This window comes from Centroberyx affinis, unplaced genomic scaffold (assembly GCF_046629955.1).
Source record: "Centroberyx affinis isolate AG114_WGS23_722 - 3 ecotype Tasmania unplaced genomic scaffold, CSIRO-AGI_Caff_v1 ptg003856l_1, whole genome shotgun sequence".
Taxonomy (NCBI): domain Eukaryota; kingdom Metazoa; phylum Chordata; class Actinopteri; order Beryciformes; family Berycidae; genus Centroberyx; species Centroberyx affinis.
In genome coordinates, this window is record NW_027281703.1 from 160,500 (window position 1) to 174,231 (window position 13,732).

General features: G+C 41.4%; 2 protein-coding genes across 2 annotated transcripts; one reads left to right on the top strand and one right to left on the bottom strand.

Moving 5' to 3' along the window:
* Window positions 1-13: 13 nt before the first annotated feature.
* LOC139662655 (probable crossover junction endonuclease EME2) lies at window positions 14-4,629 on the bottom strand. The gene is made up of 8 exons (XM_071541365.1): window positions 4,052-4,629; window positions 3,532-3,653; window positions 2,839-2,934; window positions 2,332-2,456; window positions 2,085-2,163; window positions 1,414-1,529; window positions 1,038-1,227; window positions 14-377 (listed from the first exon to the last, which is right to left on the bottom strand). Exons 1-8 carry the CDS (start codon window positions 4,506-4,508, stop codon window positions 222-224), a joined length of 1,341 nt encoding a protein of 446 aa, XP_071397466.1. The 5' UTR covers window positions 4,509-4,629; the 3' UTR covers window positions 14-221.
* A 1,070-nt stretch (window positions 4,630-5,699) lies between these two features.
* Window positions 5,700-12,344, top strand: mfsd1l (major facilitator superfamily domain containing 1-like). Its single transcript, XM_071541363.1, has 13 exons — window positions 5,700-5,826; window positions 7,245-7,345; window positions 7,644-7,753; window positions 7,894-7,949; window positions 8,057-8,200; window positions 8,311-8,469; window positions 8,642-8,757; window positions 8,950-9,050; window positions 9,624-9,735; window positions 9,831-9,968; window positions 10,940-11,079; window positions 11,175-11,286; window positions 11,516-12,344. The coding sequence occupies exons 1-13, from the start codon at window positions 5,805-5,807 to the stop codon at window positions 11,666-11,668; spliced, it is 1,464 nt and encodes a 487-aa protein (XP_071397464.1). The 5' UTR covers window positions 5,700-5,804; the 3' UTR covers window positions 11,669-12,344.
* Window positions 12,345-13,732: the final 1,388 nt, after the last annotated feature.

Here is a 13,732-nt window from a genome sequence, read left to right on the forward strand (position 1 = left end):
TTACAACATTATGTGATTAACCCTACTCAACTCTCTTGAGATTCAGATGAGTATAAATAGTGTTCCACTGGAAACTGAACATGATATCCATGTCAATCCAAGGCATATTGTTAGCCTGTAAACATCTACATTAGTAGTCAAGTGGTGACAAGGGTCCATTAGAAACCAGATTAGTCCTGTCTTACATCCATCCAGCTCGTTCTTAAGAGGGCCTGGACCAATTAGTCCAGCACCAGCTGGGGGTTGTGGGCTGTGAGGCAGCGGTAGACTCTGGCTGAGATCTCTGGTCCAATGCGTCTCTCTTTTCCTCCACTCTTCACCAAGAGGCCGGCCAGCAGCCCCTTCTTCTCCTCCTCTGACTCCACACTCTGGTAGGCCTGAAAAACAACATGGGAGATGGAAAAGAAAATATTACATGAAAAGTAGAAATTAATCCGGGTCAAAACATGCACAAAAACTTCAGATAAATAATGTCCTGTGAATAAAACTCGGCAATACTATATCCTACCACTTAGTTAAAAGTGTTTCCATGTGAGAGTTTAATTAAGCATAAATGTGAGATTTGGACATTTGCTGTTGAAAGCTATTCTTGACATGTTTTGCCGCAGCTTGACAACAATCCTCCATGTGGATTTTTACTCTTTATTCTTGATTCTTTAAATCTACATTGCATCGAAGGTAACACATCCCATTATTCTATATTTTGCACTGTAACATGTCACTGTTAACATGTAAAAAAAAAAACCTTGTTCCTCCAATTTTGCCGATTGTCATGTTTGCATGTCAACTGAAGGATTACATGCTCCTCTATGGGTTGAGAAAATTCAACACATTTCAAAACTCCATTGGATAAAAACTCAAAAATGCATTGTCATCAAGCTTAAAACAAGGCTGACTTTCTTGGTTCTTGAAAAGTTGACATCTTGGAGGTATGAGGTTTTCATCCAACAGCGTCGATAAGCCATTTTGGTGTACAAATATATCCAAAACACCCTGAGTGCACACATTTCTAGCCTGGGTGGCCACTCAGCTGTTACCTGCAGCAGTAGTTGAGGAGAGGGGTAGGCTGCGGTCACGGTGGAGGCCACAGCAGGACTAACCCTGTTCAGCTGCTGGATCTGCCTGCTCCACACCTGGCTCAGCCCCAAGCCGTCCCGCTCCGCCCGAACCCCGCTGGCCCACGAGCCGTCCACACAGAACGGCAGCTCCGCCCGCTCCGTCAGCAGTCTGCCAGGACATGGAGGTACAATCTGTAACATTTTGTCTGTGAGGCTAAAGGTGATCAGGTGGTAACTTGGCTGTCATCCCAATTCTGCTACTGCCAGCTTTTTAGTCAGTGAGTAAGTACATCAGCTTGAAAGGAGAATGGAGAGTCTGGAAGCAACTCGTTTTCCTATGATAGTAGGTGCGTACTTGAAAGGGCGTTTTGACAAGGCCTTGGTCACAGTGCACACATGGTCAGTGATGTCCTGCCAGCCATCCAGGAAGACCAGAGAGATGTTCTTGTAGAGCTGCAGGTACACAAGAACCTGGAGAGGGATGGAGACAGAAGTAAAGAGGCCATTCATCTTCAATATAGCTGAAGGAAAAGTAAATCACAGTCAAGATCTGAAAATGGTCAAGTAAGTTTAAGTTAGATGAGTTGAAACTTTAATGATTCCTGTGGGGAATTTAGATTTTCACAGGAGCAGAGAATATGATAAAGATAAGATGAAGACATATGTAGTGGATTGAAGATAATAAAACAAATCATTTTTACAACTGGTAAATAGCTAAAAACCTAATATTTCCAGAATGTTAATTTTTCAGGAACTAAGAAAACATTTTTTGTTTCCACATTGTTGACATTATCCAATGAATTTTCTCAATCCATAGAGAAAATGTAATCCTTTAATTCAAGCTAAAACATGAAAAATCACCAAAACTGAAGGTACAGTTTTTTCACACGACAACAGCGCCACACACAGAAATGTGTCCAAACATGCCAATATGCATTGTAAGCTATTCACATTATCCAATATAAAATCAATTATGCCCTGCTGTAAAACTAGTCTCAGGAGGGAAGAGATTAAAACTCAACTGACCTCCTCAATGTCCAGAGCCTCCATCCCTAACTGGGACTGTAGCATCTGACCTAGTGAATGCCCACCGTAGGCTTTAGTCCTGTAAAGATCATAGTGGGAGTCAGTAAATGACAGTAAATTACTCAGTCAGAAGGTTTCCATGAAAGAGAACAATAAAGAGTGATAAAGTAAGTAAGTAGGTAATGAAGTATGCATCTATCTATCTATCTATCTATCTGAGGAGCCAGTCACAGATGGATACACTGACCTGTAGTTTGTCAGAGAGTCTATCACTAACACAGTGACCACCTTGTTGGCATCACGGTTGAGACACTCCAATAGCGGACTAAGGAAAGACTCCACTCCTGACTCCTCCCCATCACTTTCTAGCATCTGGAGTGGCAACAAAACATGGAGGAAGACATGGAGCACAGCATAAGCACTATCAAACATACAAGCAACAAGACAGAAAACCTAACAGCCTACCTGAATTCAGAATCAGAACCACGATCGCATTAATAAATAAATGTGGAGGAATTTGTGTTGGTGAAATTGGGGCATATTGACAACTTACAATTTTACATAACATTAACATTCAGTCTTACAGTCTTACATACAGTGTAGATGGCTATGAGATAATGAGGTAGACTACACTATGGATAGTAGACTACACATTCAGCTACACTGTTGGGGATATTTTCAAAAAGTGAGCTGAATCAATAGACTCATTCAGGCTGCCTTCAACCTTCATGCTATCACTGCAAAGGAAGCTCACTTTTTTCACACAGATCACCATGTCCATGAAGTCAGTCAGACCCTGGACCAGAACGACCTGCTCCTCCTCCACCGGTCCCTTGCTGTCCTCTCCCTGCTGGCAAGACAAGATGAAACTTTAATAATGATCTCACTGGGAAAATTGAAAAAAAAAAACTGAATATAAAATTGAAATCTAGCAAATGAGGGGTATTAAACATAACGCGACCAACAATTCCAACCTTTCATGAAATAGTTACAGCATTATGAGGGTGTGCAAAATAACCACAGTGCGCCATACAAAGAAACATTAGTGAAATATGAAGTTGTATACAAATTCAAATGAGACAACATGGGATTATGAAGAATTTACAGTTTATACACATGATGTGCAAAATGTGGGTCATATTCATAAGTTTACAGAAAGCCATCCACAAGCACAGAAACTGTCTCAGCACAAAGACTTGCTTTGTAAAAAACTATTAATCATATCAAATAGGCTATATACACTTAACAGATCATGCAGATAACATAATGAGAACATGCCGATTTGGAAATGTGCATTAGTGCCTATCAATTAAAGTCAATTCAAGATTATTTTACTTTTTTAAGTGCTGACACTACACAAAAAAGTGGATTTTTTAAGTGTTGAGGAGAGGGTTTGCCTGTTGTGTGTGTGTGTGTGTGTGTGTGTGTGTGTGTGTGATGTACCAACCTCAGGTAAGTCTCTGGTCCAGGTGATGCTGTGAGGGAGCTGCTGGCTCTCAATACTAAACTTCCACTCAAAGGTGACCAGGGTGTCCAGCAAGATGTCAGAGCCGTGATGTTGTAGAACAGCTGGGGGAAAGACAGATGGGCATATATAGACAAACTGATGCACATGTGTTATTTCAGTAGTTGTTGTTGTCATAACTTGGTCAAATGCTGCCTTCAAGTGCTACTTGTAAGCTCCGACTTCTGAGTTTACCAGTTGTACGAGTGAAAACAAAAATATTCAAAATAGCAATGACTTATAGGAATCCCAACAATGCCAGATAATAATGAAATACATTTCTTTTACTATCTGTTGTTGTCATGCTATCTGCCCCTTAAACGTCACATCGGCAACTCCCAACTCTCCCAGTCATATTTACTACTTTGCTGCCTCCTTCAGGTGCGTTCAGCTCATAATACCGATATCTCCCACAGCACCTGAAGGCATCAAAAGCCTCCACACACACACGCACTCTCTGTACCTGGATCTACGCAGACAGTCAGACACCTGAGGCAGTTCTCCGGCCTGAGCCTCTTCAGGTGCTCCGCTGCCTCTCTCCTCCTCTCCTGCTCCCGTCTCTTCTCCTCCTTCTCCTTGGCTTTAGCTTCCCTCTGTCTCTCCCTGGACTCCTTCCTCTCCTTGGCTTTCAGTCTGTCCGCCTCCAGCTCCTCCTTGCTGCGGCGTTTCCTCGCAGGACTCGGGGTACCAGACTTTACTCGTGGAGGAGACAAACGACTACCCCGACTAGTAGACTCACTTTTCGTCGCTGACGCTGAGAGGGTTTTGCTTTTTTCGTGTGAACTTTGGTCCTTGTCACAGTCTGGTTTGACAGCCACAGTCTGTCTGCTCTCATCACATTTTAAATCGGGTTTCGTGTCAGCGTCGCTTTCCTCTGATTCGGATATTTCCCATGTTTTGGCTCTTTGTAGGACAGACATGTTTTCATCTTAAGGCAGAATCAAACTCGTGTAAAAATCACTGTTAATTTGTGCTTTTAATAAAACACATACCGGTCTCATCGTAGGACTGCACTTTGCAACGTTTATGCCAGAGGCTTTTAATTGTCCTATCCTCATCTCTGTTGTTTGTCTCCTCCGACGGTGTCCGTTGAGGGACATATCAAAACGCGCTCGGTTCCGCCACTTTATCTAAGGCCTTCTCATGCAAAACCGCCTTGTTTTCATCCCTGTTCTGTCCCATAAATACAAATTAAGAGCATGAATAGGGGATAGATATGTAGTAGTTTGTCCCAGCCATATGTCACATACTGTCAACCAGAATGCATGACTAAAAAGTAGATTATGAGAAACAGCAGAAGGCAGCACCTGTACACACCAGCCGGCACAGGTGTTTGGTTATTGGATTAAGCCACAAAGGTTAGTTTCGGGCGAGGAAAGATAGCAGCAGAGATTATTAGCAGTCTGACTGAGTAGCAGAGAGCAGAGTGATAGTGTTATCCTCTCTCTCTCTCTCTCTCTCTCTCTCTCTCTCTCTCTCTCTCTCTCTCTCTCTCTCAATTCAATTCAATTCACGTGCACGTTGCCAAAGCATAGATTCAAACAGAAATGAGATAGAAATAAAGTAAAATAAAAACGAAATAAACTGCATATTAAATACATAGATTCATCACATAGAATATTTTTGGAGAGTAACAACAATGACAGTGATGATAAAAAAAAAAAAGTATAATATAATAATCATAAAGTATTTTTGATACATTGCTTGCTTACTAAGCAAAGTTAAAGAAGGGATTACAGAGTTGATGTGTTCTACTGTTTCTCTCTACTCTTTCTCTACTCTCTCTCTCGTGGTTACATGACATATATTTTTTTAAACATCTGTGATCTGATGCTCTTTCAAAAAACGACATTGATTGCATGTTTTTAATTTCAGATAATTCTACATTCAGCAACATTTTGGAGACACTTTACTGGTGCCAATCAATCCAAATGCATTATTGTGAAAGCCAGGATGTGACGTAGACACACGAGGCAGGGGCAGTCAGTTCCGCTGCAGAGTTGCGTTGTGCGCAGATTTCCAAACCACGAGCAGCGCCTTTTACGGACCAACATATCGATCCATGCACTATAAACAGCGCGCAGTCTGCAGGCGCAAGCGGCACAGTCTGGGTCAGTAGCGGGCTTCACCTCGCCCTGCTCCACTATCCATGTAAACAAAACAACAGGATGGGAGTTTGAAGTTTTCTTTTATTGCCATCGTCCTTTTACTTCACCATGGCGCAGCCGGCGGAGAAAGGTAAGTCTGGCTGTTGTTTCTATTCCACAGTGATTTTCAGTCACCAGATTGAGCATCGCTAGACTTCCCTGTAGCTACAATTGTGCCAACTCAACATTTTCTGCTGGAAGTGTAACTAACTAACCAGCCTGGATGACCAAGTGGAAAGTTGCCAAATCCTTTATCAGCAACGGGTTGCTATTCATTGGAGTTGTTATAATAAAAGCCTTGTTCGCTGTTCGCTGTTGTTTTGCATTCACCACCACCCACGACTTTTGCCCCCCTTGCTCCCTTTTTGTTGTGCAAATTTCCTATACACAAACTGCATTTTTTTCTGGACACGATTTGTGGGAATGTATAAAACCAAAAATATCAAATAAATTCACCTCCCTGTTAACTGAGCTAAATTGGTTGAGGGGTACAAAATGTTCAATAATATTTCATATGAGATGTTACTCAGATTTCCTTTCTAGTTTGTATTTAGGTTGTTCAGCAATATCTTCCTTTCTAAATTATTTCAGTTCAATTGGTGAACAAAGCCAAGACCATTGAGACTTAATGGGACTTTATATAAATAAACAAGACTAGAATAGACTCTAGGCTGTAGGGTGGGCTCTCCATCAGAGCACTCAAATATAGTATTGTTTAGTTATGGATAGTATTTGAGTCCATTCTCTGAGGTTTCAATGAAAAAATAAATCATCATGCTCTCATCACTATGTGTTAAAATACACATAGGTTATGTGGTTTCCATGGTTTCCTGTCCAATGTTTAGATTGGCTTCCATTAGGCATGGGACGATATGAAAATTTCATGTCACGATTATCCTGGCCAAAATAATTGCGATTCACAATATTATTCCGATAATCATCAAAATATGCTTAAAACTCTTAAAATGGCACTAAAACATACTGGAATCACTTTACCTTACATTTTGTTAAGAAACAAATATTTTTATTGCATCACAGGACACATATCTTTTTTTTGTGAACATCCTGTTTAGTGAAAAACAAACAAGGACAGATTCAGACTCTCGCCAACACCCAGCAGGTAATCACAATGAGAGAAAAAAATCCATTAATAAAAAGAATCTACCTATCAACCTGATATCCAAACATTCAACATGGTTCAATTAGTTATGTGTTGTAAATGCACAGTAAATGAATAACTTGCACGTTAGTGAGCTAGACAGCTTTTTCAAGTCACTCGTGAGGATATTCACGCTCATGTGAGGATATTCACGATTATCCCGACAATGGAAATTCACCAAGATAAAATTATCTTGAGTGTTTTTATCGCGATAAAAGATAAAATCTTATATCCTCCCGTCCCTAGCTTCCATAGTGAAACTGGATTTGAAAAAGTCATTGAAATGGCCACCAAAAACCAGTCATTTCATGTTAGGATTTGGTGTGACTATCGTTCTTTTATTTTTGCAGCATATTATCGCTTTGTGGTGCTGTTCTTCAACTGCCTGCTGACGTTTGGCTCCTATTTCTGCTTCGACATCCCCAGTGTTTTGCAGGACCAGTTTCAGGGGGTAAGTAAGTGTTAGCAGGGCAGACCAGCTTAAAGTTACCGCCTGTACCAAATTCACCACAGCTAAAAATGTTGAATGATCGTCTTTTCCATATACATTAGTGTCAAAAGGTGTTATCCCACACTTTGTAAAATCACTGAGTCTACCTTGAGTTTTCTCACAACAGACCTGATTCCTCCACATTAACTCTGCATGACAATTGTACCTTGGTGTCAGGAGATTTTCAAATGCTGCCCTCAGCAAGAGAGACAGCAGGTTACACAATAACTATTGTCCCTGACTTCCTCCCGTGCAACAGAACCTGACCTGTCCTAATGCAACAGTGATCAATGGGACGGTGGACTGTGTGGTGGGACTGGGGATGACGCCTCAGCAGTACAACCTTCTCTATGCTATTTACGCATGGACGTAAGTACACACACACACTGACACTGGCTCCACACACTATGCTCTACATGTACAGATAAACAGTAATGTCATTTGTTATATAACATTAACATGTTATCTAACATTTGTTAGATAATTGTGTGTTTCTACTCTATCTACAGCAATGCAGTGGTGGTAATCATGGCTGGCTTCCTGATTGACAAATTGGGAAACCGCTGTAAGTTCGTAGCTGGGTAAATATGTCCTATCTGCAAGTCTGACCAAACAAGCAACAGACAAAATAAGCCCAGTCAATTGGATTTCTCTCTCCCTATCTCTCTGCAGTCGGAGTGTTTCTCTTCTCTTTCTTGTGTGTTTTGGGTTCATCCATCTTTGCGCTGGGTTCCCACTTCAAAGGAACTCCCTACCTGCTGCCCCTCATGCTGACAGGCCGCCTGCTGTTCGGCTCAGGCAACGGATCTCTGACTAGTAAGGTCACTGGACGATGCAATACACACTACTGGGCCGAGACCACTATCCCAAATATCCCTAAATCTCTCCCTCTCTCTCTCTCTCTCTCTCACCTGCTTCCTCATTAGTTGTTCAGAACCGCATCACAGCCTTCTGGTTCAGAGGGAAGGAGCTGGCCTTGGCCTTCGGTCTGACCCTGTCCTTCTCCCGCCTCGGCTCTGTCCTCAACTTCTTCCTCACCCAGAAATTCGAGGAAAGCTATGGCATGCAGTGGACTCTGTGGGGAGGTAGGTAGAGGATGGAGATGCACATTAGACACCAGACAGTCCCCTTCTTTGACTGTGGGTCTGTAGGGGTGAGACACCTGGAGGTTTGCGGCATGTCTGAATAGAAGAGAAGAGTAGAACAAGAAAATAGATTTTTCTAATGCTGCGTTGGATGTGATGCGTCATTTTCCAGGTGCGATATTGTGTGTGCTGGGCTTCATGTCTGCCATCATAGTCAGCGCCCTGGACAAGATAGGGATGAAGCAGCTGGGGCTGGAAGGCGCCATCCAGGAAGAGTCCCGCAAAGTGGTACGGATACTCGCATTTAGCAACAGTCTGAATCCAATCTAATAATATGTAGTGTATGGGACGTTACAGATATCTGGTCTTATCTTTCTTGGTGCCAATGTTTATTAAACCTTCATTGGTCAGGAGTGTGTTCGTTGTATGCCCTGCTATGATTTTGATGTTTTAAATGTGTGTGTGTGTGTGTGTGTGCAGAGGATTCAGGACGTGAAGCTGCTGTCGCTCAGATACTGGCTGCTGGTTCTAACCATCATGTTCTTCTACAATGGCATCTTCCCCTTCATCGCTGATGCCAGGTAGAGACTTTAACATCAACACACTTATAGATCAGTGAGAGGCTGATAGCTGATATTTTGTGCTGATATCCAATACCTTTTTAAATTTGACCATTTCCATGCCAACTAAAGTACAAGTATTCAGTGTTTCCCCTAGAATTGTATTCCTGGCAGGATGGAAAAGCATGAGCATTTAGACCCTGTGTAACACTCATTCTAATGATTTTTTTTTCGGCAAGTTAGCAGCTCCTTAAGTGACAGGGAAACTCTGGGATTTATTAGGCCTTTAAATGAAAAATGTATTTACAAAAAAAACGCTTAAATGAACAAAGAAAATATGCAAAGAAAATAGAATTTCAATGCAGGATTTACACACTGTTTTTATGTAGCTGTGGTCAAAGAGGGCCACATGACTGTCTGATATCCTGATATATATATCTGATATATATATATTAATAAAAAGCCAATATCGGCCCTACGTATATCGGCAAACCAATATATCAGTCTAACCCTAGTGCGCACACATGAGCATTCAAAATCAACCACTCACTCAGTTTTGTTTTAACACATGTCCACTCTGTTTTCCCTGTCCAGTAAGTTCATTCAGGACAAGTACAGTGGCTACAGTCAGAAGGAGGCTTCCTACATCGCTGGTGCAGTTTATGACAGCTCACTAGTCCTCTCAGCCGTTGTGGGCATTCTCATTGTAAGTATCCTGAACCTGTAAACCCCTATCAGGAAAACCGCTTGAAGTTGATGCTAAATTTGACTTTCTCCTGTGTGTGTGTCTTTGTGTTCCAGGACTATGTGGGTCTGCGAGGGGTTTTCGCGGTGGCCTGTGCCATCCTCACCCTGCCTGTGTTCGGTCTCCTGGCCTTCACCTTCGTCCCGCCTCTGGTCTGCACCATTTGGCTGGGAGTCACCTACTCCTTCGCTGCTGTGAGTTTGTCTCTACCACTCAGGGGTTTTGTGTAGATGATGGAGGGCTGATCCTCTGTTAGAGCAGGTATAGATTTGTTCTTAAGGTAGGAGTGAGGACACACTGTATTTAGCCTTGGGTCGAACTGAAAGGAAAAATCCACCCTAAAACACTTTAAGGCTGTTAAAAAAAACAGGTATTGGCGATGTGCTGTGCATTTCTCTGCCCATTTTGTTGTTTGGTGGTGTATTTTTTTGGTGTCAGTCCCTCAGAATCAAAGAAGGCTTCTATCTAGACTCATTTTACACCAATGTTCAATAATCATACAGGGAGAAATCAATCGTAGAAGAGGCAGGGAGACCAATTTCTCCACCAACAGTAGCCTCAATAGACCAGAATGAGATGCAGCCACAAGACATGCACCAATGTTCACAAACTAGTTGGCTAGCTGGTTTACATTTATATGCCCATACACCCAGCTTTGATTGAAAGGAAACAATTCATGCCTGTTTTCTGATGGTTGTCAAGAGTCTTCTTCTTCTGGGAAATGTAGGAAATTACTAACTGTAAAGTAAAAGTAGATTTGACAGGTTGAGGGATTGTTGGTGCAATAAAAAGTAAATTACAACACATAATCACAAAGTAACTCCTGGAATGCATTGAACATCACAGATTGATGATATATAACAGTGTAAGAGTATCCGAGAGTGGATTTTTACTTTAAGGATTTGGCCATTTGCCCAGTAGTACCATTTAGCTGTCATTTCTCTCCCTTCTCTATTACATCCTATTCAAAATCTAACCAGCATGGCCACTTTTGCATTAGCCTGATCTGGAAATTAATACTCATAAGATAGCAGGCTTAGGATTATACACAGCTCAATGGTGTTAAAAAAGAAAAGGAGAACTGTCTCAGGTGTTTCCAAATGTATTAGCATTGTGTTTTTATGTGTGTTGTCTGTCAGTGTTAACCGTCCTTGCTGTGTTGCAGGCGAGCATGTGGCCCTCCATCCCCCTGGTGGTCCCTCAGGCCACTCTGGGCACGGCCATGGGCCTGGCCACCTCCATACAGATGATTGGCATTGGTGTATCCAATCTGGTTGTCGGGCAGATTTTGGGCACCAAGTCGAGGTACAATATGCTTCAGGGCCTCATGGCAGTGCAGTCATGGTACATGTAATGGTCTTACATGCTTACTGAGTGTGTGTTCTCTGTGTGTTTGCCAGTGAAACTAAGATTCCGCTGTGGCGTTGGCAGAGGATGATGATCTTCATGTTGGCCAACACCATCAGCTGCATCGTCACCTCGGTGCTGCTAAACATTGTAGACCGCCGACAGGTCAGACCGCTCATCTGGATTGCTTCAAAAATACTCTGTAGAATGAAGTTATTTTGTCAGATATTTGGCTTAACTGTATGGTAAAAAAAAACATAGCTTGGGGTTAAAAAGGGTTTCAAAGTTTGAAGTGTACACCAGTTTTTGGGTGGTACGTGTGAATTTTATCAGCTCATTTTCAGTACAGTATAACCAGTGTGCTCAGTTGAGTTTATTTTGCTTGTTTCTCCAGGGTGGGACTCTGAACAAGACGACCAAGAGGTCTGGAGCCCCGGCTGCCAGCAGCCCCACTGACAGAGAGCCTCTGGTGGAGGGAGAGGAAGGGCAAAACGCGGAAGAGGAGGACAACGACAGGGCAGTCCGCTCTCCTTCTGTCAACTCCTAAATTTTATCATGTTCACCATTTTCCTAACTTTGAACATTTCCCCATTGCTTTTATTAAACTTTGCCCCTTAAGGTAGTTTGTTACACATCTCACTGATTGCACACTGCCTCCCCATGCTGTATCGTTGGCTGGTACAGTGGGTAGTTTACTGAGTAGCTTTATGAATCAGAACAATCCATCTTACGTAGTATTAAAATGTAAATCTTGTCTATACACTATATTAACTTTGCACCAAGTATTACAGGTTTTGACTTTATCCTCTCTAATTGATTCAAAACAGTTTGTGTACAGAAGTGCATTGATTTTATTTTTTTAAGACTAATAATTTTAACTTTCTTGAATTTTAGTTAATTGATTGCTTGATTACTTTTAGCTAAAAAATATCTCATCAGGTTCACCATTGCACAACCGTATTGTATTGACTATATTAAGGTTTTTGACCGTATTGATCTCTTTGAGGTTATTAAATATTTTTCATTTCATGTGAGGGTTTGGGTTAGAATACAGAGAGAAAACAAATATTCATGCATGCAGAAAATCAATATGTCTGTTTTTTTATGTTTTGCCTTCCTATTTCCTAATGAAAGAATGAAACGTTTGTAACTGTTTTATTGTATGTTTGTGGCTAGGGATTTCAATATCTACTTGAAGAAGGGAATTTGATCTATTTTGTATTGCCAAAACAGCAAAAATAAAATGCTGTTCACCGTTTTTGCTGGTGTGGTCTTTGCAGCTTGTCTGCATAATGAGCTTGGTACAGGAAACTGAATATCACACGTTTTTTGCAATATTCACTAACATAATATCAATATCAATAACCGCATTCAGTGATAACGTCATTCCTTTCCCCAAAAACATGAAGTACCCAAGTGTTGGTTTTATGCATAAACCATGTTGTTTTCACTATCATAATGATTCAATGTTGCCCTCTTGTGGCTGTTAGAAGAAATACCGTGTACAAAGACCATTGGCTAGTTGTAAGTGAGGGAGTTTATGTAAAATTTGGTGCAACTTGACATTATGAATTAAACAGTCAAGAGGATTTTGTCAGCAGTTGTTATCTGGTGCTGAAACTTGTTAAGGATCAAGGACAGGCCATGATGAAATCTCTGCTGGGACAAATTCTCCAGTAACTCACCAACCAGCAGCAGTAACACCAGACTCCCATCGTCCAGCAACAGCAGCAAATAATAATGCTTTTAAAACCACGATACAATGAAATCAACTTGAAACATAATTGTACAGTACAAACAAACCAGTGAGCATGAAACAAGGCTGACCAACATTACTGGTTTGGTTCAGACAACCTCAACTGATTTCACTTTAAACACTGGAATAGATTCAACTATAACTGTAATTTCCTTACAGATACTCAACACGGGTTGGCAAAGCATGTTTAGTACATTTTAACCAGTAGGTGGGGCTCCTTTTACACGTCTTTGCACCAGATAAACTGCAGCTTATGGACTGAAGGCTGTGGAGTGTGGGCTTGTAAAGACTATCAGTAAATCAATGTGTTGTTTCCCCATAAGGAAGGCTTTTATTTGGGTTCTCACTTTGGCCATTTTTCTGTAAGTGGCCTTTTCTCTTGGTTCCCTGGACTCTCAGTGTGTGTAACTGAATACATGAGTGTTACTGTTGCTGTCACCTTATTTTGTGTTGGTGTGTGTATTTGAGGGAGGTGGAAATGTTAACTGATGTATTATGTCATATCACATCCAGAGAGCCATCACACTGTCACTTGTTTCGACAACTGACATTGCAAGGACTTAGCCTGTATCAAAATAGCTGCAGACAGATATGGCAACACCACAAGCAAGTGTTATTTGTTTCAGGCAGACTCTCTTCTTCTCCTCATACACCACTAAGTCTGTCACTATGTAAATATACTGACATCTTAACATCTAACATGACGGAAAAGACAAAATAATGGTCTGTGTGCAATATTGCATATATTCCAGTCTGTGTTTTGCTGTTTTAGTCCAATTGCCAATTACTTACTATTATTTCTCCTTTTCTAAAACCACTGTAGTGTGTCTGCACGAGGTTTTTATTGAAAATGTC